Raw genomic sequence first — 23,251 nt, forward strand, 5'->3', positions numbered from 1 at the left:
CCGCGGTGGACGACCCGCGGGGACAGGGAGGGGCATAGATAAAAGTAGAGAAGCATCGAACCATCTGCGTGGGAAATCCTTTTATATATTTACGAAATAACGTGAATGAAAAGAATGACATAGAAAAATTCACTATTTTTCTAAGTTAATACGCATGCATAGTTAAAAAAATCTTCTCCATTATGGCAATGCCAGAACTCGGTAACGATTCTTCGGGTAAAACGTACACTCTACCATAATGACTTCCACTATCCTCGAGAATACGTTCAGGTTCATAAAGCTGTTTATAATGAGGAAAGTTAATGACAGACAATTTAGATGTTAGCACGTCCAACCTTAAATCTGTCAGAAAAATTAGTAGGACGTACCAACGTTTCTTTTGTCTCTCTTTTTTCTTTTTCTTTTTATCGTTCTTATAAAAATTCTTGCGATTTTAAATATGATCGATCGATCGATCGATCCACCTAGAATGGTTCTTTATTTGATAATTTCGTTCCTCTTCGATCGTATCTACGACTACGTATATAAGATCAAAATGTACGTAATGCGAAGAAGAAGGACTAGGTAGGAAGGAACGGTATCATCGGCACGCTACGATATAAGACGGTTATGGTTCAGTGCCGGGCTCTTACATCAATTGCCCACTTGCACTTGTTACTTTCACTGAGCAACTCTTCTTTTTACGCCGAAATGGCCGGATGTTCGACTTTACATCGGGCCGCATGTACACATAGCCACGTTCTCTATTTAACGTTCGCGTTCGAGCGTTCCGTTGAGGCTAAATGCCAGAACGGAATCAGCCTGACTCCTCTAACGCAAGAAATGATGTAACGGTAAATTAGCGTAGGTCCTTCAAATTATATAGATTAATAATTATCAAGCATTACTAATACGCGGTATACAAAAATTCTGATCGTTCGAGTTAGTTATCGTACGATGTTAGATGACGATTGTTCGTACTTAATCGTTTGCTCCATGGGAGGGTATTTCCAATATCGAATCGATGAAGACGTGTCTAGAATAGATATTTAAGAATGAGTACAAACTATCCTATCGATTAGCCAATACGCCGTTCTTTCGTGTTTATAGTAGTGGACCAGATTCCAGTAGTCTTTCGACTACGTCACTTTTGCTTTCGTAAGAAAGGATCACGAGTTTTTCCCTTCGACTCGACCCAAATATTAAAGAAGAAAACTTTCGAGAGCTTGTATAATAAGTATTTCAAAGGAACCGAACGAGAGAGAGAGAGAGAGAGAGAGAGAGAGAGAGAGAGAGAGAGAGAGAGAGGAAGAGTGGTACTGGGCCTTACGTACGTCAAATAGGCCCCTCAATTTGGAATTTCTAAAATACATATCGATCTAACTATTTACCGTCACACCTTTGACACCTTTCAAATATTAGATAGATCGCTCGTGAAGGAGGATCATTGTCCTAAAAATAAGAGGGGAACAAAACCAATGATTCTGCTTCTTTTGCGCTGTGTAATAATGGAAACCGTGATCCGTTCGCCCACATATTACCTGGATGAGTTTCTTCGAATAAAATCAAGATAGATCTTAGACGTAAATGTATATTTGAATAATTCCTATTTCGAACTTTCCGGAAGTGTTGATATGGGTCACGGTGAAACGTTTCTCGGTATGCCTATTGCTCTCGCGTGTCTACCTTTGGAAATCTGGAGCGATCATGTAATCGTAGCGACTGATGAAATCATTATAACCAACGATACGTTTCGTTTTTGGACGAGACAATTGTTCAATAATATATATAAATATATATCTACGAGATTTTTTAACCGGAAACATATAAGGCAGGAACTCCAACGAGAAGAACCGAGCGAGGGTCGTTAGTTGTGAAATAATAACAAGACGCTTTTAGATGAATCGTCCGCGTCACGTTTATCAATTCATTAGTAATGCTTCAAGTATGGCACATATACGAATAATATTGCAATTTTTATGAGAGCGACGTTCCTAATCTATTATAATCTAGAAAGCCATCATCTTGGAAGAAGAGAAAAAGCAATTATTGTCCGGTCCAGTTTTGGAACCGAGAGACTTTTCTTGCGAGACCAATATTTCAAATAACAAAATCCAAGAGACAACTCGGGACGAAAATAAATGTTCCTAACATTGATTGCTTCGTGACCACAAACGTACATCCGGAATCATTTATGTTCTCTCAGTAAGCAATAAACTTGACCTAAAAGAAAAGGAAAGTAAGAACAAGAGCGATCGTTCTAACATTTAGAATAGCATTTTTTAAACTATAGATTACGAGTCCTTAATCAATTGGTGCTTTGATGATAATAGACATTGGATTGGAATCGTATAATCATCGAAAAAAAATCGATGAAATTTTCGATAATATCTCGAAACTCTTCATGTTTCCCCAAAAGTCAGGAAAGCTCGGAGAAGAAGAATCTGGAGCAAGAGGCATAGCCTTGACGCATAACCTTGCTACGTGAACTTCGACGTCATGGTCGAAAGTACAACTGGTACTTGTCCATGCTCGAAGAAGTCGGATAAGTCATGGCCCGTTAAGATCGGATCGTAGACTCCGATCACTTTCTCCGACCGATGGCCTGGCCGAGGACAGCCAAAGAGGATGGCAGAAAAGAGGGAAGAAATAAATAAGAGGAAAAGAAGAAATTAATAGATAAAAAAAAAAAAAAAATATCGAAAGCAGGTGAACCGAGAAAGAAGGAAAAGGAAGGAGAGTTTCGATCACCATCATGATCAAGACTAATACAAACATGGACAGAGTCAGGTATACTAGCGGAATCGGCGAGCTCAGAACAGTCAGACTCGAGAGTATCTTTTTCTCCACCCAGGTGAGTCCACCTCCACCGTACTCGACCAACAGCCCCACCGCGTCTCCAATTGCCACGACTTTCCGCTTTGGCTCCTTCCTTCTGTCCCCGGGGGAGGATACGCGCCTATATAACTACGGCGTTCCACTGATTGGACGAAGTAAGCCACGTTTTCCAGCGTCTAGGGAAGAAGAGAACGCAGCCCGAGTCCAACGGGCGGCACTCCAAGAAATATGAGGATTCGCCCGGGATGCGCGGTCAGTGGGAACAAATTCTTTCTTCTTTTCTTAATCTCTTATTTTCTCGGCTTGGTTTCTTTAACTTCTTCTTCTTCTTTTCTTCTTCTTCTTTCGCCTCGACATTGATGATTATTAAGTAGTGATTATAATGAGAAGATGCCGATCTTGGTCTAGTTTAATCGAGTTTATATATATATATATATATATATATATATATATATATATATATATATATGTATGTATGTATGCCGTTCGATTAAGAATAATAAGATGTAAATATATATATATATATCTTGTATGTGAAATTCGTTATCGGTGTAGGAGACGAATCGATTAAAGAATGATTCAAATTTTGTTAACATTTTTTAGCGGAATTAATTTTCTACCGAGCGTGCTAAAAAGCGAAATCGATTTAACAGAAGGAATTATAGTCAATTGGTTGTCATTGATTATCGTGCGTCAGTGAAATTCGAAAGTTCTTTAGCGTGTTCGACAGGCCCTTGCGATTTCACTAGCTGAACAAGCTGTGAAGGAACCAAAAAAAATTTTTCTGATATGCGTTATGTGTGTCGCTTCTACTTCGGATAAAATTGAAAACAATGCAAACTAAGTATTTACCGATCCTCCGGGTCTGAAAGTTTCACAATAAATTATTATGGAATGAATGCCATTGAAGTGGATAGACTGATATCTCATAGTGAAATTCTATAATTTTCTTGTAATTGCAACGTTTCCAGACTGCACTAGCAGTGCTACTGCAGATCGTTCTTGTGGCGGGCAAGGCTTTGGAGCAAACGCAGCAAATACAGTTACAAGTGCGGCAACAACAGCAACAACAACAACAACAACCGCAGCAAGTCCCGTACGTATATTTCAATACTTTCTCGAATGATATACTGACTTAGAATGAGCCAATAAATGTGTGTACATATAATTATTATTATTATTATTATTATTATTATTATTATTATTATTATTATTATTGTTATTATTATTATTGTTGTTGTTGTTGTTGTTGTTGTTGTTATTAAAAGAGGAAAATGTTGATACACACACGCGTGTACGCACGCACACACACACAGGTACGGTACAGCGGCTGAGAAACGATTGGCCGATTGGAACGGAGATGCAGGGGGTCATTATGGCGGGGATGATTATGGTGGTAGTTTAGCTGGTGGAGATTACGGTGGAGATGTCGGAGGTGGTGGAGATGACGTTGGGGGAGCGATCGAGGAACACCACGTGCAAGAACATCACGACGATCATCACGATCATGGCTACTGGAAAAAGAAATTGATTTGGAAAATAGGTTGGAAGAAAATTTGGAAACCAGCTCAAAAACAAATTTGGAAACCTGCGTGGAAGAAGATTTGGAAGCCTGTTTGGGAGCCGACGAAGAAAGCCGTTTGGAAGGAAATCCAAGTACCAGCGTGGAAAAAGATTTGGAAGCCAGTATGGAAGGAGATACAGGTGCCAGTGTGGAAAGAAATTCAGGTACCTGCGTGGAAAAAAATTTGGAAGCCTATATGGGTGCCCATCAAAGTTCCAGCTTGGAAAGAGATTCAAGTGCCCGAATGGAAGAAGATTTGGAAACCCGTGTGGAAGGAGATAAAGGTGCCAGCTTGGAAGGAAATTCAAATACCGGCATGGAAGAAACTTTGGATACCGGAATGGGTGAAGATCGGTATACCCGGTGAACATTATCACGGTACGGACCATCATGGCTGGCAATATACCAGTCACGATTTGTGGAAAAAGAAACTGATCTGGAAACCGGTATGGAAAAAATATTGGAAACCGGCGAAGAAACAAATATGGATACCGGACAAGAAGCTCGAGTGGAAGGAAGCATGGAAGCAGATTTGGCGACCTGCCAAGAAACAAATCTGGGTCGAGGACAAGAAGCTCGTGTGGAAGGAAGAATGGAAACAGATATGGAAACCGGACAAGAAGTTGATTTGGGTGCCGGACAAAAAGTTGGAATGGAAGGAAGCTTGGAAGCAGATTTGGAAAACGGAGAAGAAACTCGAATGGATACCGGACAAGAAATTAGCTTGGAAGGAAGCATGGAAGCAGATTTGGGTACCGGCTTGGAAAGAAATTTGGGTGCCCGCCTGGAAGAAGATATGGAAACCGGTATGGATATCGGAGTGGTTCCCTAACGAGGATCACCATCATCATCAGGGATGGGCCGATCGAAAGGACAGTCAAGGACAGAGCTCCCAAACAGTCCCACTTAGTCCCGAGTTAGTCGCAGGAAATCAAAATAAGAGCGAGCAGGAACAGCTAGTCGAGAAGAATCAAGTTAGGTGGAACAGATCCTTCGAAGGGGATGTTAAGTCACCGGCAGAAAGCTTGTTACCACCTCCTATTCCAACGTCGAATCGAAACGCCGTCCCTTCCAACTTTACCTTTCGCAATCGTTGATCCGTCTTGAAAGCTCTGATGCGAATGGACCAACTCGCAATACCTGTACAAATATTTCGCTCTAAGAGTATTGTAACATATGTCCCTTGTGTATATATTATCTTAATAAGCTTAATATAAGCTTAAGATATCCCTTTGAGGTACTTCATTTTGTTTCTCGTTTTGACGCTTCAGGGAATCTTATCGCTCTTATCCTTCTTTTTCTTTCTTTCTTTCTTTCTTTCTTTCTTTCTTTCTTTCTTTCTATACCAATTTTCCTTTGTTGTATTATCGTTTTTCTTACTTTTTTATTTTCTTTTTTGTTAATTAATGACGTTACGAATAAAGTTTATGAATATTTTGTTAATATCCCTATAGTTTCGTCCCTTTTTAAGGTCCCTTTTTAAGGTCGCGTCACATGATGGTATGATATATGTAGATGACGTGCTCTGTATATGACGCAACGTGCCTACGAGGCACGCACTCCTGCGCGTCCGATAACTGCGGGTGAAAGTAGGCTCCGTTATGGTGGAAGGAGCCTACGTTTGTTTCGTACATGGAAGAAGAAGTCCGTACTCTCCGGTGAAAGTATTCGGCGCCCACGCTTCTTTTCTCTCCAACGATTGTATAAATTAATTACTCGCATAGAACCGCACGTTTCTAAAGTTTTAAAAGTAGTCGGTTAAAAGTAGAAGCACATTAATGTGTAGTAATGCGACATTAGAGAGAAAGAGGGAGACACAAAAGACTGGATTCCATCGATCACGAAGGACCGATTAAAAAGATAAAAAGTGAAAAGCCTACTTTTCACTTTCATCGGCTTTCCTTATATATTTCCTAGGTTAGAGAGTATTTTCCAAGCAAACTTGTTTTCTTTTATTCACAATGTTAAAATAGATAATTATAAGAGATTATAGTTGACGAATGAAGGATATCAGCTGTTAAATATTCCGGAAATGATAAAAAAGAGCTCACTATAAAAGAGATAAGATGCTCTAGAATTTCATTGACTTTATTATTTCAACGTGAAAATTTCGCGTAGAATGTTCTAATTCTTTTCATTGAACGCAGCGAAGTTCCTTGTTAAACAGAATCGATTCTAAAGATCTAAGAATAAAGTAAATATCGACAATTAACGGAGCTTGCTCGCAAACCTGAACACCAAATGTAATTCATGACTATTAATTTCACCCAACATTACGTTACCTATCATCTAAAATTATCTTATCGATAGGATTCATCATGAAATATTTATACTCCTTTATGCGATTACAGTCTTTTATGCCGAAGCAGAAAACTTTACATATATTTTAAAAGTAGAATAGCATTTGTCGAACGGTTTACATAAACTAACATTTCTTTTGGTTCGCCGTTAAACTTTTGTAAGAGTGAATAAATCAATTTTTTTTTTTTTTTTCTTGTATAAGAAATGAGCGGAGACTATATTCGTCTAATATATTCGTCTAAGGTCACAAACACATCACCTTGATAGCATCGCAGAATTCAGTTGTATTTGTTCTCTGTACACACAGCTATATGCGGTATTCCTTTTGTAATGTATAAATATAAATATAAATATAAATATAAATGTATGTATATATATATATATATATATATATATATATATATATATATATATATATATATATGTACATAGATCATAAAGAGAACAGTGCCGTCAGTGCGAGCGAAGATGCTGTTGACGACGATCTATCTTCTTTTGATAATTTTCTGTCTCTTTTGCATCTACGATTGCTTTAAGCCAAGATATTTCCCACCTGGTATGTCCAATCAATAAAACGTGCCTAGATTAAGAAATTAGTTTCCGGTGAATCTCAATTAATAGGAAAAGTGAGAAACGCCAAAGTGACAATGGTTGTGCGAAAGTATTATCTCTTTCGTACGTCCAAACCAAAAAAAAGAGGATAAAAAGAATTCTTACATACAGGTCCTGCTTGGTTACCGATAATAGGATGTTTAGCGGCTTTCAAACGATTACAAATTAAATACGGATTTTCCCATTTGGCATTTAAAAAATTAGAGGAAACTTATGGACCGGTCGTGGGATTGAAATTGGGACGTCAAAAGATCGTTACGATCTCGACTTATGATTTCGTAAAACAAGCTTTACTTCAGGATGAATTTAATGGTCGACCAGAATCATTCTTTTTCAAGATTCGTGCCTTTGGAAAGAAAAAAGGTTTAATTTATGCTATAATTATTTACTAATTCGTAGTCGGGGCTCACCGTTTGAAATTGTTTGTTAGGAGTGTTGTTCACCGAAGGTCAAACGTGGTCCCAATGTCGAAGATTCACGATGCGTCACCTGCGAACATTCGGTTTGGGTCAATCAATGATGAACAAACGATTGACCACGGAAGCACAATATCTCGTGGAGAATCTACGAGAACAGAGCGAGCACGGATCGGTGCTGATGCATAACGCCTTTGACGTAGCCGTTATCAACGCGCTTTGGACTATGTTCGCCGGTCATAGATTCGAATACGACGATGAAAAGTCGAAAGAAATATTGGAAACTGTTCATAATTCCTTTAGGTGAAAAGCATTCGCTCTTATTTACTTTTCTTTTTTTTTTCTTCTTCTTCTTCTTTTTACGATAAAAGAGAGAGAAAAAATCTTAAAAAGGATACAAAATGTTTGTTCTTCTTAATTAAAAAGGAAGAAGAAAATGTATCTTTCTTCAGGTATTTTCTTCATTATTTGAAATTCGAATGTTAAATAATAATTATATAATTATTCGTTTAAATAACATAGAAGAAGAAGTTTTTCGTTTGCGTGTCTTATAAGATTGTAGGTTTGTCTTATAAAAATGTAGGCTAACGGATACTATGGGTGGACTTTTGTCCCATATGCCCTTTTTACGTTTCATCGCACCGAAATGGTGTAATTACGATGAGACCATGAGCCTTCTCAGAAAGCAATGGAAATTTATCGAGGAAGAAATTACCAAGCACGAACTAGAATTGACTGATAAAGAACCGCGGGATTTGATCGAAGCTTTTCTTCTTGAAATAGCATCACGCAAAGGGAACAATTCCAATGATATATTCGATCGTAAGTTCTAACTCTTGTTTTTTAAAGGACTACGGTCTTATTCGTGGGTACACGTTGAAAATAAGAAAAATTATTAGGCGAGAATTTATTGATCCTGTGTCTCGATCTCTTGCTTGCTGGTACCAAAACGACGAGCGACATGTTGGCGATTACAATATTATTTTTATCGTTGAATCGTCAATGGATAAAGCCACTTCAAGAAGAATTGGACAAACAAACCGGCAGAACGCGACCACCAACGTTCGAGGATTCCTCATCCTTACCAATGGTAGAAGCCTTTTTAGCAGAGGTAAATCACATCGTTAAATTAACATGTTAATAAAATAATGCAAGGTACTTAAGAATGTTGTTTAATCATTTGCACAGGTACAAAGATACTTGATCATGGCACCCTTTGGGGTACCACACAAAACCATGGTGGACGTTGACTTTAATGGATATCTCATACCTAAGGTCAGATTTCAGAAAATTTGAAAAATGTTGTAAATTGAAACGTAGGAAGAAAATTTTGAAGGAGTTTCTTTCTTTCTAGGATACATTGATACTTTTCGACTATTATAGCGTTCATTATGATCCAACTTATTGGGATCATCCGGAGGAATTTAGGCCTCAACGTTTTCTCGATAAGAACGGTCAATTTCGTCAAAGCAATGCAAACATACCGTTCGGATTAGGTAATTTTTTATTTGAAATAAGATTATATGCCTTCATTGATTATCTTCTAATAACATCATTTTTAGGAAAGAGACGATGTCTCGGAGAATTACTTGCTCGTTCAACATTTTTCTTATATTTCGTCTATTTCATATATTATTTCAATTTCGATATCTCACCTATACATGACATACCCGATCCAAGCGATTGCTACGATAGTTTCACTTTATCACCGAAGCCGTACTATCTCAAGCTCTCGATGAGATCCGATATAAAGCACTGAAATGTACGCCACGTGGCACATGCCACCGACGATAGATTTGGACTTCTGCGAAACAGCTTGATTTCGTCGAACGCGTAAAACGACTTTTACGCGGTTGAAACAACAAACTGTATTCTAACGAAGATTTTCTTCCGAGACTCCAAACAAATGTGGCGTCGTTTAACGTTTCGAGATTGCCTGATCTTGCTTGAGTTATAAATTTACTTCAAATAAATCCAATAATTATTATTTATTATTTTTATTATCATTAGTGATTAAAATGATAATTTGTGCAGAGAGAGAGAGAGAGAGAGAGAGAGAGAGAGAGAGAGAGAGAGAGGGAGAAAGGAAGGGAGACAAATCCACTTTTAATATAAACCCACTTTTCCCTTGTTTTACTTGAAAATATAAATGGTTATTACATATAAGTAGATTTGGAAAATTAATCGAAATCTAATATTATCAGGTAATACGAAATCATGTTTGATAGGATAAAAACATATAACCGAGCTCGTGAACATTTTCAAAGAAAAAAGATAAAAGAAAAAGTTCAAGTTATAAGGTAAAGATTACGGTACAACCATCGCCTCGTACGGTTTTGGTGCTATCGTTAGACCTGGAATTGCTTCGATGACATAAGGTCTTTGGCCTGGTACAGGAAGTAACGCGTATTTTTGCATAATACCAACGAAAAGTAGGAAAAGAGCGGATTTTGCCAAATGTTCGCCAGGGCATCGTCTGTTTCCTAATGAAAAACAAGTTAAAAACTTAAACCGATTCAACGATATTATTATGCGTTCGAATAATGTGGATCGGAAAAGACGAGAATAAATTTGAAGAATCGTAAGGAAAAGAAATGAATTCGTAGTAGTTTTACCCTTGCCAAAGAGCACCAAGTTCTTATCCGGTTTATAAGCGTTATCCTTAAAGAAACGTTCCGGTTTAAATTCGTGCGGATTCGGATAGATATCTGGATCCATATTGACGCTATATAAATTGATGAGGATAACGGTATTCTTTGGTATCGAATAACCTTCGAAGATCGTATCTTTAAAGGCTCGTCGCGGACCTATTATTGGAGTTATTGTATACATACGTTGAACCTCGGTTATAAAAGCCTCTACATAAGGGAGCCTGTGACAATAAAAAAATTTCAGCTTTGTTCAAGGCCATAAGAAATAATGATAATAAAAACTAACTAACTTGATTCTATCTTCCAATTTTGGAAATTCGTCCAATTTGATCTTTGTCGTTATCTCTTCTCTTACTTTTTTTTGTATATCTTGATGAACGACCACGTGCAAAAGAAGAAAATCCAAGGTAGTTGTGGTGGTATTAGAGCCGGCAATAAAGAGATCCAATAGTATCATCAGCAATTGCTCCTCTATAAAAATATTGTGAATAGATCGATACGCGTGGATAGGAAAATGAATGATTTTTTTTTTTTTTTTACCTGTAAAAATGTTCTTCGATCCTTTCTGATCGTACATCTCACGAAAGAACATATCGATTAAATTGGACTCGTTACCAGGTACATAATTCTTCTTGTGATCGTATATTATCTCCTAAATGATAAATAAATTAAATAAGAAGGTCGTTAAGATCGTTTCGTCAGACGAAACACCCCTCCTACCGTTAGGAAGTTCTTCAATTCATCGTTGATTTTCACGAGAAGATTGTAACCCGATGTCTCCGGTGCGATATAACGAATCCAAGGAAAAGTAGATAGAATTCCTCCAACCATGTCGAAGGCACGAGCACGTCGTTCCATCAGATCGTTAAAATATTGCAATCTATACGTAATTAATATAAAAATAAGCTTTCCTATATCTCTGAAAATATTTCAAAGGAATCGTGCAAATACGCACTTTGAAACGTCGCTGATTCGCTTTCCCGTTGTAAAAGTCCAAAGAACGTTTATGACGGCGGGTGCGATAGTTTCCTTCATTTTATTTATACCACCTTTTTTTAGGATTTCGAGAATTACAACCAGTTCATCCTGGATGAGCTTTGACATCTCCCGTTTGCCATATCCAACGGTCTTTAGTGCTCTTACTACCCATGATCTAACGTCTTTCCATTCCGTTCCATCGTTCATAGTAATACCTATATATATATATATATATGATATGAAAAATACAATATGTAATATATAGATGTACATTCTGTCTCGGATAAGAAATTATTTCGTTAATGCGTTACCTAGTAAAGCTTACAATTCAAGAACCTATTATATATTCATGAACATAAATCATTTAGTATCTAAAATAGATAAAAAAGAACAAAAATTTCTTTATCTATTACTAATAATAATGCACAAACTAAGTTTTAAGCTTACCTTTCCGCATTCCCATGTTACGTAACTTAATAAATTCGTTCCAAGGACGACCATCAAAATCATCGCTACATAGTAATTTGTGAACGGTTGTCATGCCGGAAACTACAATAATGTTACGCATACCTAATCTTAACATTATTACATCGCTTTTATATCTTTGAGCAAGCTTCCAAAATGCTACGTGCTGACTACCGTGTTTACGAACCAATCGTTTCAAAAGAGATTGATTTCCAATAAACGGCCAAGAAAAAGGTCCTGAAAATGTATCGGCTTACATATAACATTTTACAAACGTGTACAATTATATTTATAATTTAACAATAAATAATATATTAATTATATAAAGTATGAGTTATGTAAAAGCTAGTATCGGATGCGACAATATCATTCATCATACGATTAGGTGCTGCTTCTTTTCACGCGGCTATCATTACATATAATTATTATAATATCGATCAATAATATTTATACCTGGTGGAAAATTCTTCTGTTTCCATCGTTGTTTATTTTTAAAGATTATCAACAAAATGATCACTATGAAAAGTAATAATACACTGACGTACATATCGTACGTATCAAAGCTCTCTTTCTTTTCCTGTTGTTAGCTCTATTTCAAGCACAGAAATAATGACTAAATGGTTCAATATAATATTAGATCATAATACTGTAAAAAAGAATATATCATCGGATAGTATTGCTATGATTTATATCACACTTTGATAAGAAATCAATGTAGTATTCAAAGTACTTGGCTCTTTGCCCGTAACTATAATGGATGTCGAAGGTATGAAAAAAAAGAAGTTTTCTAGTTGGCCGTATGCGGACGAATACATGTACTGGCACATACGTTAGAAATACTTATACTGTAACTGTCGAAAAGAGCAGGGATAGGTCGAATGGTAGCTGAACCTCGAACCCAATAAAATGACGACATAGTGTTAATAATGATTTCGTTAAAATATTTAGAAAAAAGATGTAAAGCTATTCATGTTTCGAAACTCGACAAAACAATAATTCATTGTTGATAGTGCTTATACTAGAATGTTAATAACAAAAATTCTCGCCTGTGTTCAATCAACGTGAGCCTTTTTTTAAGTTTGACCAATTGCAATAAAATGAGCATTGTGAAAAGCTCGAAACACGAGATCTCGAATGAAAAGTAATCGAAAGTACAATAATTATATAGTACCATCATACGATAAAAGATAACGATTCGATCATTATGTAATCAGGGCGAATTTCGAGCGTTAGGATGGAAAAGATAACTATTGAGCTTTATAGCTTATTATCTCTATAACCGAAGGAATAATATATTCCTTACTGTATTGTAAGCATGAATCTTATTTTCATTCTACATTTATACGCGTGATATCACTTTAAAGACATTCATTGATTAACGCGTTGACTCTAATATCGCATATATTTATATATATTTCTTTAATTATCTCATAAGTATTTATAAAGAGAAAAAAAACTGGAACAAAAGAACTTAATTATAATTTTCATTGAGATTTTCATGAAATGTAAACATACACTTTTTGTTCACTGCTCCATATATATATATATATATACATATTACATATATATATGTATGTATGCATATATGCGCGCACACACACACACACACACACACACACACACACACACACACACACACACACACATCTTTACATTGACAAATCGATAACAACAATAACAAAATCTGTTATTTCGTGAAAAAATAAAGGATAATAAGTAAATCACTTATATAATTAAAAACTCTCCAAGTCGATTTCTTTCTTGAACCGTTTCCTCGATATATTTTTACCCCTTACGTTGTCCAACTTCCTCTTTTTACTTTCTTTCTTTTTTTGTTGTCTCGCAATTTTACGCTTTGCCGCAAATTCCGGATCCGTCACAAGCTGGAATGATAAATGCATTAAATATAAAAGTTTATGGCGCTTTAAAGAGACCAGATCGAAATTTTAATGAAATTATTTTACCTGCTGTTTTCGTATCTTCCGCCGTTCTGTTTTTTTACTATCGAGTTTTTGTTGTACCTTACTAAGTAATCTCGCATATTCTTCTATTCCTATTTGTTTTTTTATCATAGAAGCTACCTCCTTTGCTAACTGGCGCAAAGGAGCATTTGATTCCTCGGTCGTGGACATTTCTCGTACCAACGGAGACATTAGATTAAAAAGTAATGTATCTAATTCTTCAATTGGTATAGTAGCCACTATACCGGCGATCCACTTGAATACTGCGCTTCTCTGAGAATAATGCATTTATACATTTATACATTTTTATATATATATATATATATATATATGTGTGTGTCAAGCATAGAGATTAATATCTGTGTTATACGAAATAAAAGACCTACCACAGATATCGATTTAGGTGCCTGTATCACTTCTATATTTACACTTTTTCTTAATCTTCGCATTAGCCAACTAAGGGATAAAACATTACCATCTTTATTTTCATCCTCGTTATCTGAATTTACGATATTAGGACTTTCAAATGATTTCAAAATTCTTCCAACGAAGATTAAGTTTTTTACAACTTGGTCCGCTAATTCTTCGAACATCATGTCCGGCTGTAATTGTGCAATTAAGTCTAAGGACAAACTTTTTAACGTATCGACAGGATTGGAATATATATAACTCTCGATTGTGGCATGTTCTTCGGGATTCTTTATAAGTTCCACAATTTTCTTTATGTCGAGTACAGATAATATAAAACCGATCAGTTGTGTAGCTCCTAAACGAACCCACAGATGTGGATGTCCCAACAAAGATTGACTATGTTCTGAAGAAGGAAAAGATTTATCAATAATATACAATTGTTAACGCACTCTAACCGATCATTAATGCGATCATAATACCAACCGGCGAACGAAGATATTTCCTCATTGTATTTTTTATTTTTTAAAAAGCCTGGACATTGTCCCGATAGTTTTAATAATAATTGCAACACTTGATATAAGTGATGATCCTTTAATCGTTCCGGATCTTTTATATTTGAATTCTGTTTGCGTTTTTTATTCTCTTCTCTTTCAGAATGTAATTTTACATAATGACCAGGTTCTGGCTTTTTCAAGGCATCGATATTATCATGAAATTGTTGCAATAAAATAGGCAATATATTTGCGAGACGCGACTCAAAAGTTTCCTTCTCAACCACGACAAATATGCCGCATAACTGTACGGCCAATCGCCGATGAATTATCTACAATGGACAAAAATTCTTTTCGTTTTTTTTCTTTCCTTTTACAAATTTTCTTAAAACATTTTAAAAGTCATCCATTAAAATGATCGGCATTAGATTAAAAAATACCTGAGAGTCTTTCAGCCAGGCGAATACAATATCAAACAGTTTGTCCCTTTCGTTGTGAGGCAATCGTATTAACATTACTTTAATACATGTCGCGCAAAGCTTTCGGCATATTGGATCGTCATCGTTTACCAATCTAGCACTAGTATTCAAAAATATAAATCCTGCACGTTTAATCAGAGATTTCTAGGAGAACAAATTTGACGATAATATATATATATATATATATATATATATATATATATATAAAATTAGAGACGCGTAAAAAAATCATTTATAAGTATAAAATGTAAAAAAAATATGAAAATTTACCAACGGAAATCCTGTAATAATGCTATTGATCATCTGTAATGCACTAATACGGCCATATTGCATTTCGTAACTCAATTGAAATAAATAAAATGCTATGTGATCGTCGAGATGATTGTTATGAGGATATTCCATAAGATATGAGTAAAATACAGATCGCGATTGTAATCTGACATGTTCCAATTCCGACGTGATACTTAACGTAGCTACTTTTTTCATAACTACATCCATCTCTGGGGCCGTCAATTTCCTTTTAATTATTGCCTTAAGCAAGGCAAACGCTGTTGCTTGTTTATCGCCATCGTGAAGATCTTGTTCGGCATACAAAAGTAAAATTTTTAATTGTTCAACACTAATCGTAAAGTGCTTTACATCGCGAACAAGTACTGAAACGCATTTAAAAGCTGCCATTACGAGATCAAAATTATCTCCCTTGCTCAAACCAGCCGCTGCATATTTGTGTAAAACTTCGAAGATGGAAGAGCAAATGTCATTTATCGATTCGCGTACAGACGTTAAATCCATCTTGAGTATCCAGCTCAGGCATTGCAAAGTTAGGGTGCACAACTGTAAAAGAAAAAAAAGTTGGGGCGAGAAAATTAAAAATTTCTCTCTCTTACACACAATCAACAAGATATATATATATATATATATATATATATATATATATATATATATATATATCGTGTGTATAACTTTACCTTTACATGCTGAGACTTCAAACAGTTAGTTAAAATCGACACAAGGGGTTCTAAATAGGGCTTGAATGTCGCATCAGATATTTTTTCTCTTTTTAGAAATATATGGTACAACTTCAAACCAAATTCGACTATTACATGAACATTCGTGTTTGTTGTTGTTTTTGATGCAACTTTCATACCCATTCTATTTTTTGGTTCTGCAGGTATTATAAAACAGTCTGGCTTTTGACTTTGCAATATTTCCTTTTCTGTCAATCTTTCATGTTTCTTTACTGCCAATAATTCTGGTATATTTTCTGATACAACCCCATATAAGAATATAAGCGTTTGTTCGACCGGTATGAAGTTATTATCCGCTAAACCAAGGACAATGTTTTTTAAACATTCCACGACCTTTTGTACCGTTTTATGCGAATGCGTTCTCATGAGAACATCCTTCAATGGCATTATCAAATCGAGCAAACAAGATTCTGTCATATATTCTGCCAGTATGTGAAAAATATCATAGCTTTTGGTTGATTTGGCTTCTGTAACATTTTTTACAATACCTATAACTTCCTTTTCTTCTGCAGTTAATCCAAAGAGATCTATTTTGCAAACCTGTATTAAAGTAAAGATTTATAATGGAAACTTTTTTTTTTTTTTTTTTTTTTTTTCTTTAATATAAAATGTTTGTTCCAATGAAGCATTGTATTATTGAAAAGTAAGAGACTTACTGATAAAATACTTTGCAAGTTATTATTGATATCAAATTTTTGAAAATGTGGTTTTAAAACATTTAATACAGAATGTATCGTATATGCAAGGACGTGAACTTGAAAGCCCTTCGTTAAAAGACTATTTAATTCTCTTAAAAGATGATGAAGATACTTTGGTCCCAAAGTGATCATTATCTTCTGCAACACCTCGCGAGTAACTCTCCTCACAGATTCTAGACGAGATTTCAGAAAGGTACATAGCTTCATGAAGATGCTACAAGAATAGGACGATGGAAAAGCCATAAGTATGTATTATATGCCATAATATTAATAATAAAAGGGATCTTGAAAGTGTGCCTTAACAGTTAACAAAGAGAGAGAGGTAGAGAGAGATGATGCACTTACCCTGGCAGATGGGACTCCAAAATATCTTCTGGAAGCTTTTGCAATAACTTAACTAGCGCTAACGCAATAGGAACTCTCATTAAATCTTCTTCTTCCATATCTCCTATTACTTTCTTTTTATTAATTTTGTGTATACCATCTTGACGAGTCCTTGCCGCAATAGACCTATATAATTGTGGTAGTAATCCTTTTGATATACCAGATATAACCCTTTTTGCTCCATATTGCGATAGTATAATTTGTCTTTGTAATAGAGGCAGATCTGCCTCTATTCTATCATCATTATCTTCTACATCAACAATATTTTCATTATTCAATTCCACATCCATCCTTTCCTCTTCATTTTCATCTTCATTCCCCTTGCCATCATCTTCTTCTTCATTGTTTTCATTGTTAAGCTCTTTTTCACTTTCAGACAAGGCTTTTGCTCCTTTTACCGAGCAAACTTCTTCCGAAGGTTTGTATTTCGAAAGGTCATAGTGAAAAGAATCCAATATTGTCACAATTAGTCTGATAATTTGTTTTTGAAATTGAACATTTCTTCTTAATGCATTTAAATAATATTTTAAAATGATTTCATAGTGATACCAAGGTAAGAGTTTACATATGGTACCAATTGTATCGATTGCTGCATCTACCATATTGTTTTTATTTATGTAAGCTTCATTACACAAATACGTCGAAGCAAGAGGTAGGATAAATTGTGTGAGCGTTTTTGGATTTGGACGTTTAGTCAATGTCTTCGATAGAGCGCAAAATTTCAATAATGCGCGAGCCCTCCTATGCATTTGCAAATGTTGCATGTTCTCGAAAAAATCTACCTCGGGATCTGCTTTATTGCACAATCCCGATAAGTCACGTAAAACTGGATGTACATCGGGACATACTAATGACATATGCCCTAAAAATGCTATTGACTGAGAGCATAATACTTCGGACTTGCTAGTTATGCCTTTTTTTATAAGGTGTAAAATTGTTTCGTCCATCAAATAACGTCTGTCAGATGGATTATCCTTATACTTCCTTGCCAATTTAGGTCCAATATTTTTAAGGCACTGACCGGCATAATCTTTTATAGCCAAGTCCGATTCATTTTTTAAGAAGAAGAAGCAATTATAAATAATAGACGCGCCACAGTTTAATGCCATCTCATTTTTTTCTATTAAATTATTAATGTCGCCGAAGGTATTCAATCGTTTTTCAAAATCAGGTTGATCGATCCACCTGCGATCCCATGCATTGAGTCCCTCCAGCAAATTGTAATTTTGTACGATCGATCGTTGATCTCCTTCGGCAGATCTTTCAGCGATAATGCCGTACAATTGAATTATAAGCTTGCGGGCAGGTACCGACGATATTACACCGAGCAAAGGTGCGAGAGCTCTTAAATGGGTTTCTCCTCCTGATTTTACGTGTTTAATGAGATTTCTAACGGTCGTAATTAATTCAATAATAATATCATCACTCTCATTCGTTAATGCCTTTTTCATCAATATCGGCAAAATTAGTACCAATAATGTATCGCAGGTGTCTGGATCTTTGGCAAATTCAGAAATGCGCGATAAAATGGTTAATTCAGTTTTATTCATGCCTCTTTTAGAATTTTTAAGCTTTCTCTTCATATATTCTAAAATATCATCAACGTGCGGAAGTAAAATAATGGATCCATAATTAATCGATCCGTCTGATGGAAGCTTATCGTTAACAGGAAGTAGATTAGTTAGGACAGACGTTAATGGTAGAAAAGGCATGTCCATATCGATTTTCTCCGTATCTGGATTAACTTTCTCGTAATCCTCCATTGTTAACATTTTTTCGATCATTTCCAAAATAGCATTAATTACGGACGAATGAGTTTTAGTTCCCAACAAAAGTTTCATGATATAAGGAAGAATAGTAACATTGATATTGTTGTCCTGATGCCTTAAGAACAGAGGATAGTAACGAGCATTTTGACTCCAAGAAATAAATAATTTCAACAAAGCCGTAGGACTATGAATTCCTTCTATAGGTAATTTTTCCAACCAAGGAAATACCATGACATTGAATAGAGCATCTATCTCATCCTTTTTCCATGGGTAATTTTCAAAATGGGAAAAGAATCTTGCTATTATGGCAATGGAATTAGTTTTTACATTTTTTATCGTTGACAAATAACCAGAATGAATTTGATCTGATCTTTGTAAAATCCCTGTGACTATAGCTCCGATGCAGATCGATATACCAAGTAAATGTGGTAAAAGTTTTCCTGTCACATTTCCCCCAAATTGTTCCATCATAATTCCTAATAAATTAATGGCACTTCGCAAACGTTTCGGTGGAATGACATTAGTTAGATCGACGGCATCGATGATATTCTTCGTTAATACGTTGAGGTCAACGGAAGAGGCATTTGGGAAGAACGATAAGTACCTTTTGAAAGGTTTAAAGGCCATTTCAACAAACATAATCATTTCATCTTCCTTAGAGCCAGCGAGAAAGCGCAATATAATTTTACGTCTCAACAATCCACCAGCTTTACCACCGGTTCGCATTCCAGTTTTCATTATCATTTTTGCATAAACGATTCTCATTAGCACGGGCATAAGCCCTGCGCGATCTTCTTCCAATATAAAATTACTTTCTGGATCGACTTTGAAGCGCGCAAGTTCATTTTTAAAATTTTTTTCACCTATTAAATTATACAAATGATCTTTGTACGGTAAAAGATATTTATATTTGTACGTACAAAGGCAATTTAAGGCAGCACTTTGTATTTCAGGATTTTTCGAGGAAAGCAAATCCAAATATATTTTATGCATTTCTGTTTCTCTATAAAATACATTGGGATTTTTCATCCTCCCATATATATCCATTTGTGCCAATAATAATTTTATTTTATATATTCTTCCTTGGCCAGGTAAATTTTTATTCTCCACCTTGGAAGACATTTTGTCTTTCTCTAGTGCTTCGCCATCCGTATTGGATCCTTCCTCGTTCGTATTAACAACAGATACAGTTGCATGTTTCTTGATGCTACAAAATTTAGCATCTTCGGCATTAGATCTGAAAAAGTTATTATTTACAAATTCAATAAATAAACTCGTTAAATCTCTGTTCTTCATTTCGCAATAGCTTGCGAAAAGAGGCATGCACTTCCAAAGAAGAATTTTATAATTATTATTATTATTATTATTATTATCTGCTTTATCATCCATTTTACATATCTCCAACTCCAAACTTTGAATTAATTCAGATTGATGTACTCGTTGATACGTCCAATCAGTCGCACTTGCATCTTTCAATTCAGAAAGAAATACTGGCCAAAATTGGGCACACCCTTTGGTAGCATAGCTTCCAATAATTTTACTTACAGGATCCCACAATAAGGAAAAGTTTATATAAAAATTTCCTAATAAATATCTAAGAGGAATCTCGTAATATTTAGGATTTAAATTGGCCATGGCATTACTTTCAAACGTTAAACCCTGTAAATGTAACAATTTATCTCGATATTGTTGGATCGTCGCTGGTATACCTTCAGCTAGATAAATCAGATTCAGAGGATTCTTATCAATCTCTTCCTTGGACATGATTATACCTGGGACATTAGCGAATAATGAATAAATATGCGTTACAACCAAGCGAATTAGATGAACGGGCGAATTCAATTTTTTAACTATGCAATCGTGTAGCACGTCGAATACTACTTGATTGAAGAATTTTTCATGATACTGCGATCCATTGTAAAATGTTAAATACAGGTCTATCGCATTGAGAATGAAAGGATCATCATTACTTTGTTTTTCCAATAAACGCATTATCTCTATATCGTGGGACTTGGTAAATTCGTAAAATTCCTCTCTTTCCAGAATATGAGTCGTCGTGTCAAGTAAGAACAAAAATATGAAATTAAATTTCTCAAGTTCCATAATATTTTCCATATTTTCGTGATGTAATATTTCCTTGTAAACCGTTAAAAGTTGCTTCCTTATCGTTACTTTAATGTCTTCGGGTAGAACTTTAAAATGTGGTACTATCATTATCATCCATAATGCATCTGATGATGTAATATCAGTTATGGCGTTCAATTCTTTCAAGAAATAATCAATGCTTTCTTTTGACACGTTCCTTATATCAAGAGTGAATTTCTTCCATTTGTTAAAGGTTAGACCGCCAAGGGAAGGAGGCGCTTTCTGTCTTATTATTTTACCCAACAATCTTACTTCTTCGGATTTCAATCCAATGATATTACATCTTTTCAACAGATGCGGTAATACAAGTGTCTCAAATGACGAATAATTTATCAGTTTTTCAATCGCATCATATAATAATTCTACATTATCCATAGACATCATTTTATTAAGTAAATGACTAGAAGTCTCTTGAGCCAATTTAACGTCAGATAGAAGAATATTAATTAGCGCATTGATAATCTCAGAGGAAACGTTATTGTCGTTAGTTTGAAAATCCTCGATCATATTTATCAATTTGTTAATCAATGGCACAGGATCATCGAGCATCCTTCCATTTTTATGACTAAGAACAATGTTCATGAGACACAAAACGAGCTCCAAATGACATTTTCTACTTTCTGATGAGACTTTCAATTCCGTGGTTGTTGCGTCTAACGCTTTCAAAAAAGTATCCCAAAGTACATAACATTTGGAAGGATGTATATTTCGTAGAATGCAATTCATCACCTGTCTCATAACGTTATACGCAAGATCTTGATTTATGGATTGATCTTTTAAAGAATGAAAATAAAGTAATAAAATTTGATCTGCACAGGAATGAAATTGGCCAGGGGTGCCAGATATTACTTCAAACATTAATCTTCCAGAGCCGGCAACGCTATGATGTCGACTCTCCTCCAATATTTTTAACAACAATTTAACAAATGCTTCTTTGTCTTTAACTTTTCGAACGACAAAGGCAAAACTTTCTGCGGCAAAATTGTTTATATAAACTGGTTGTGCGTCATTCAATAGCGGCAATAACATATCCAAAACTGTTCTCACATTTTTCACCAAATATCGCCATAGAAATTTGAACAAGTAGGCAAGAGCTACGAATGCATATTCTATTTGTTCCGGGTCTTTAGTTTGTAATAGATCTATTATGGCATTCAAAAATTCAGGAAAATAATCATAAAAATCTTTTTGCAGATCTTTCGCCAAGGCAACCACTAATCTAAAATATATGATTGTACGCGTGCGTTATACATTTCATTAAGATCTATAAGATCTTATAGATATCTCCAAGGCAGAATTTTTACAAGGCTATACTTACTCCAGTATTGGTTGTAGAAACAAAACATCTTGCTTCTTTATATATTCCAAAAGTAAATCTATTACGTGCTGCTTCTTATTGAGCAATTGCGGAAGAGTAACGATATCACGCACCTGTCTTTTAAAGGTACAATAACCCTCCGTTAAATTGAGAAAATTCCATTTTTGAAGCGTTTCATGAAAATACGTTTCAACTTCCTCATTATTTTCTTCATTTTTGTGTGCCACACGATGAAAAACGTCGATATCAATGTCGTTTATCCGTTCGGAAAATGGTTTAAACTGCAACATTTAAATTTTACACACACACACACATGCGTGTATATATTACATATATAGACAATCCTATGAATTTCTTCCATAATCCTATGGGGAAATAATAACAATATAATAACAATATTACCTGGAAAGTATTTTTTTCCTTATGACGAATTGGCTTGTTCTTCATTTTGATGCGATATTGCAAAATTACATCTATTTCATTTGATCGACGTTAACGACGACGCACGTGTATATACGCACGTATAGAACGATCAACAATTTAAAAAGGTTAGAGAAACATTACCAGCAGAAAAAGGAAAAAAAGAAAAGCTGACCTAACGCCATAATTATATCACTTCGAATAGACCATTCGCAATATACCTGAAAATCTTTATAATCCTTTTATTATTATATTCGTACGTGAACATTGGTATTTTACTCGTAACGCTTCCCTCGACGAGATACCTTTACCTCGACTCGAGGCAAATTGACATAAACCATAG

At 35.3% G+C, this 23,251-nt stretch overlaps 4 protein-coding genes across 10 annotated transcripts; 2 read left to right on the forward strand and 2 right to left on the reverse strand.

Annotated features, from left to right (window-relative positions):
* The first annotated feature begins 1,376 nt into the window (after positions 1-1,376).
* LOC124956300 lies at positions 1,377-6,253 on the forward strand. Of its 2 annotated transcripts, XM_047511929.1 has the most exons (4): positions 1,377-2,769; positions 2,834-3,069; positions 3,789-3,913; positions 4,134-6,253. In XM_047511929.1, the coding sequence occupies exons 2-4, from the start codon at positions 3,046-3,048 to the stop codon at positions 5,476-5,478; spliced, it is 1,494 nt and encodes a 497-aa protein (XP_047367885.1). In that variant the 5' UTR covers positions 1,377-2,769; positions 2,834-3,045; the 3' UTR covers positions 5,479-6,253. The 2 variants fall into 2 exon arrangements, with proteins under 2 accessions (XP_047367885.1, XP_047367884.1); XM_047511928.1 differs by having other exon boundaries at positions 1,377-3,069.
* An 865-nt stretch (positions 6,254-7,118) lies between these two features.
* On the forward strand, positions 7,119-9,697 carry LOC124956299 (methyl farnesoate epoxidase-like). Of its 2 annotated transcripts, XM_047511927.1 has the most exons (8): positions 7,119-7,238; positions 7,406-7,657; positions 7,725-8,013; positions 8,294-8,532; positions 8,610-8,821; positions 8,899-8,985; positions 9,065-9,206; positions 9,273-9,697. In XM_047511927.1, exons 1-8 carry the CDS (start codon positions 7,151-7,153, stop codon positions 9,467-9,469), a joined length of 1,506 nt encoding a protein of 501 aa, XP_047367883.1. In that variant the 5' UTR covers positions 7,119-7,150; the 3' UTR covers positions 9,470-9,697. The 2 variants fall into 2 exon arrangements, with proteins under 2 accessions (XP_047367883.1, XP_047367881.1); XM_047511925.1 differs by having other exon boundaries at positions 9,065-9,697.
* Positions 8,867-13,428, reverse strand: LOC124956298 (probable cytochrome P450 305a1). 4 transcript variants are annotated; one of them, XR_007103205.1, is made up of 8 exons: positions 12,258-13,428; positions 11,787-12,041; positions 11,317-11,554; positions 11,082-11,241; positions 10,902-11,013; positions 10,652-10,832; positions 9,366-10,582; positions 8,867-8,980 (listed from the first exon to the last, which is right to left on the reverse strand). XR_007103205.1 is itself a non-coding variant. In XM_047511923.1 (8 exons), exons 2-8 carry the CDS (start codon positions 12,349-12,351, stop codon positions 10,018-10,020), a joined length of 1,605 nt encoding a protein of 534 aa, XP_047367879.1. In that variant the 5' UTR covers positions 12,352-12,450; positions 12,535-13,428; the 3' UTR covers positions 8,867-10,017. The 4 variants fall into 4 exon arrangements, 3 of the variants coding, with proteins under 3 accessions (XP_047367879.1, XP_047367880.1, XP_047367878.1); XM_047511923.1 differs by having other exon boundaries at positions 8,867-10,582; positions 12,258-12,450; positions 12,535-13,428; XM_047511924.1 differs by having other exon boundaries at positions 8,867-10,193; positions 10,326-10,582; positions 12,258-13,425.
* Positions 13,429-13,474: 46 nt separating this feature from the next.
* LOC124956293 (small subunit processome component 20 homolog) lies at positions 13,475-23,210 on the reverse strand. Of its 2 annotated transcripts, XM_047511907.1 has the most exons (11): positions 22,891-23,210; positions 22,489-22,769; positions 17,218-22,389; positions 16,831-17,086; positions 16,115-16,714; positions 15,417-15,980; positions 15,108-15,290; positions 14,660-14,999; positions 14,152-14,579; positions 13,769-14,038; positions 13,475-13,687 (listed from the first exon to the last, which is right to left on the reverse strand). In XM_047511907.1, the coding sequence occupies exons 1-11, from the start codon at positions 22,933-22,935 to the stop codon at positions 13,538-13,540; spliced, it is 8,289 nt and encodes a 2,762-aa protein (XP_047367863.1). In that variant the 5' UTR covers positions 22,936-23,210; the 3' UTR covers positions 13,475-13,537. The 2 variants fall into 2 exon arrangements, with proteins under 2 accessions (XP_047367863.1, XP_047367865.1); XM_047511909.1 differs by lacking the exon at positions 22,891-23,210 and having other exon boundaries at positions 17,218-22,312; positions 22,489-22,661.
* Between the last annotated feature and the right edge of the window lie 41 nt (positions 23,211-23,251).

This window comes from Vespa velutina, chromosome 21, assembly GCF_912470025.1.
Source record: "Vespa velutina chromosome 21, iVesVel2.1, whole genome shotgun sequence".
In the NCBI taxonomy this organism is placed as follows: Eukaryota; Metazoa; Arthropoda; class Insecta; order Hymenoptera; family Vespidae; genus Vespa; species Vespa velutina.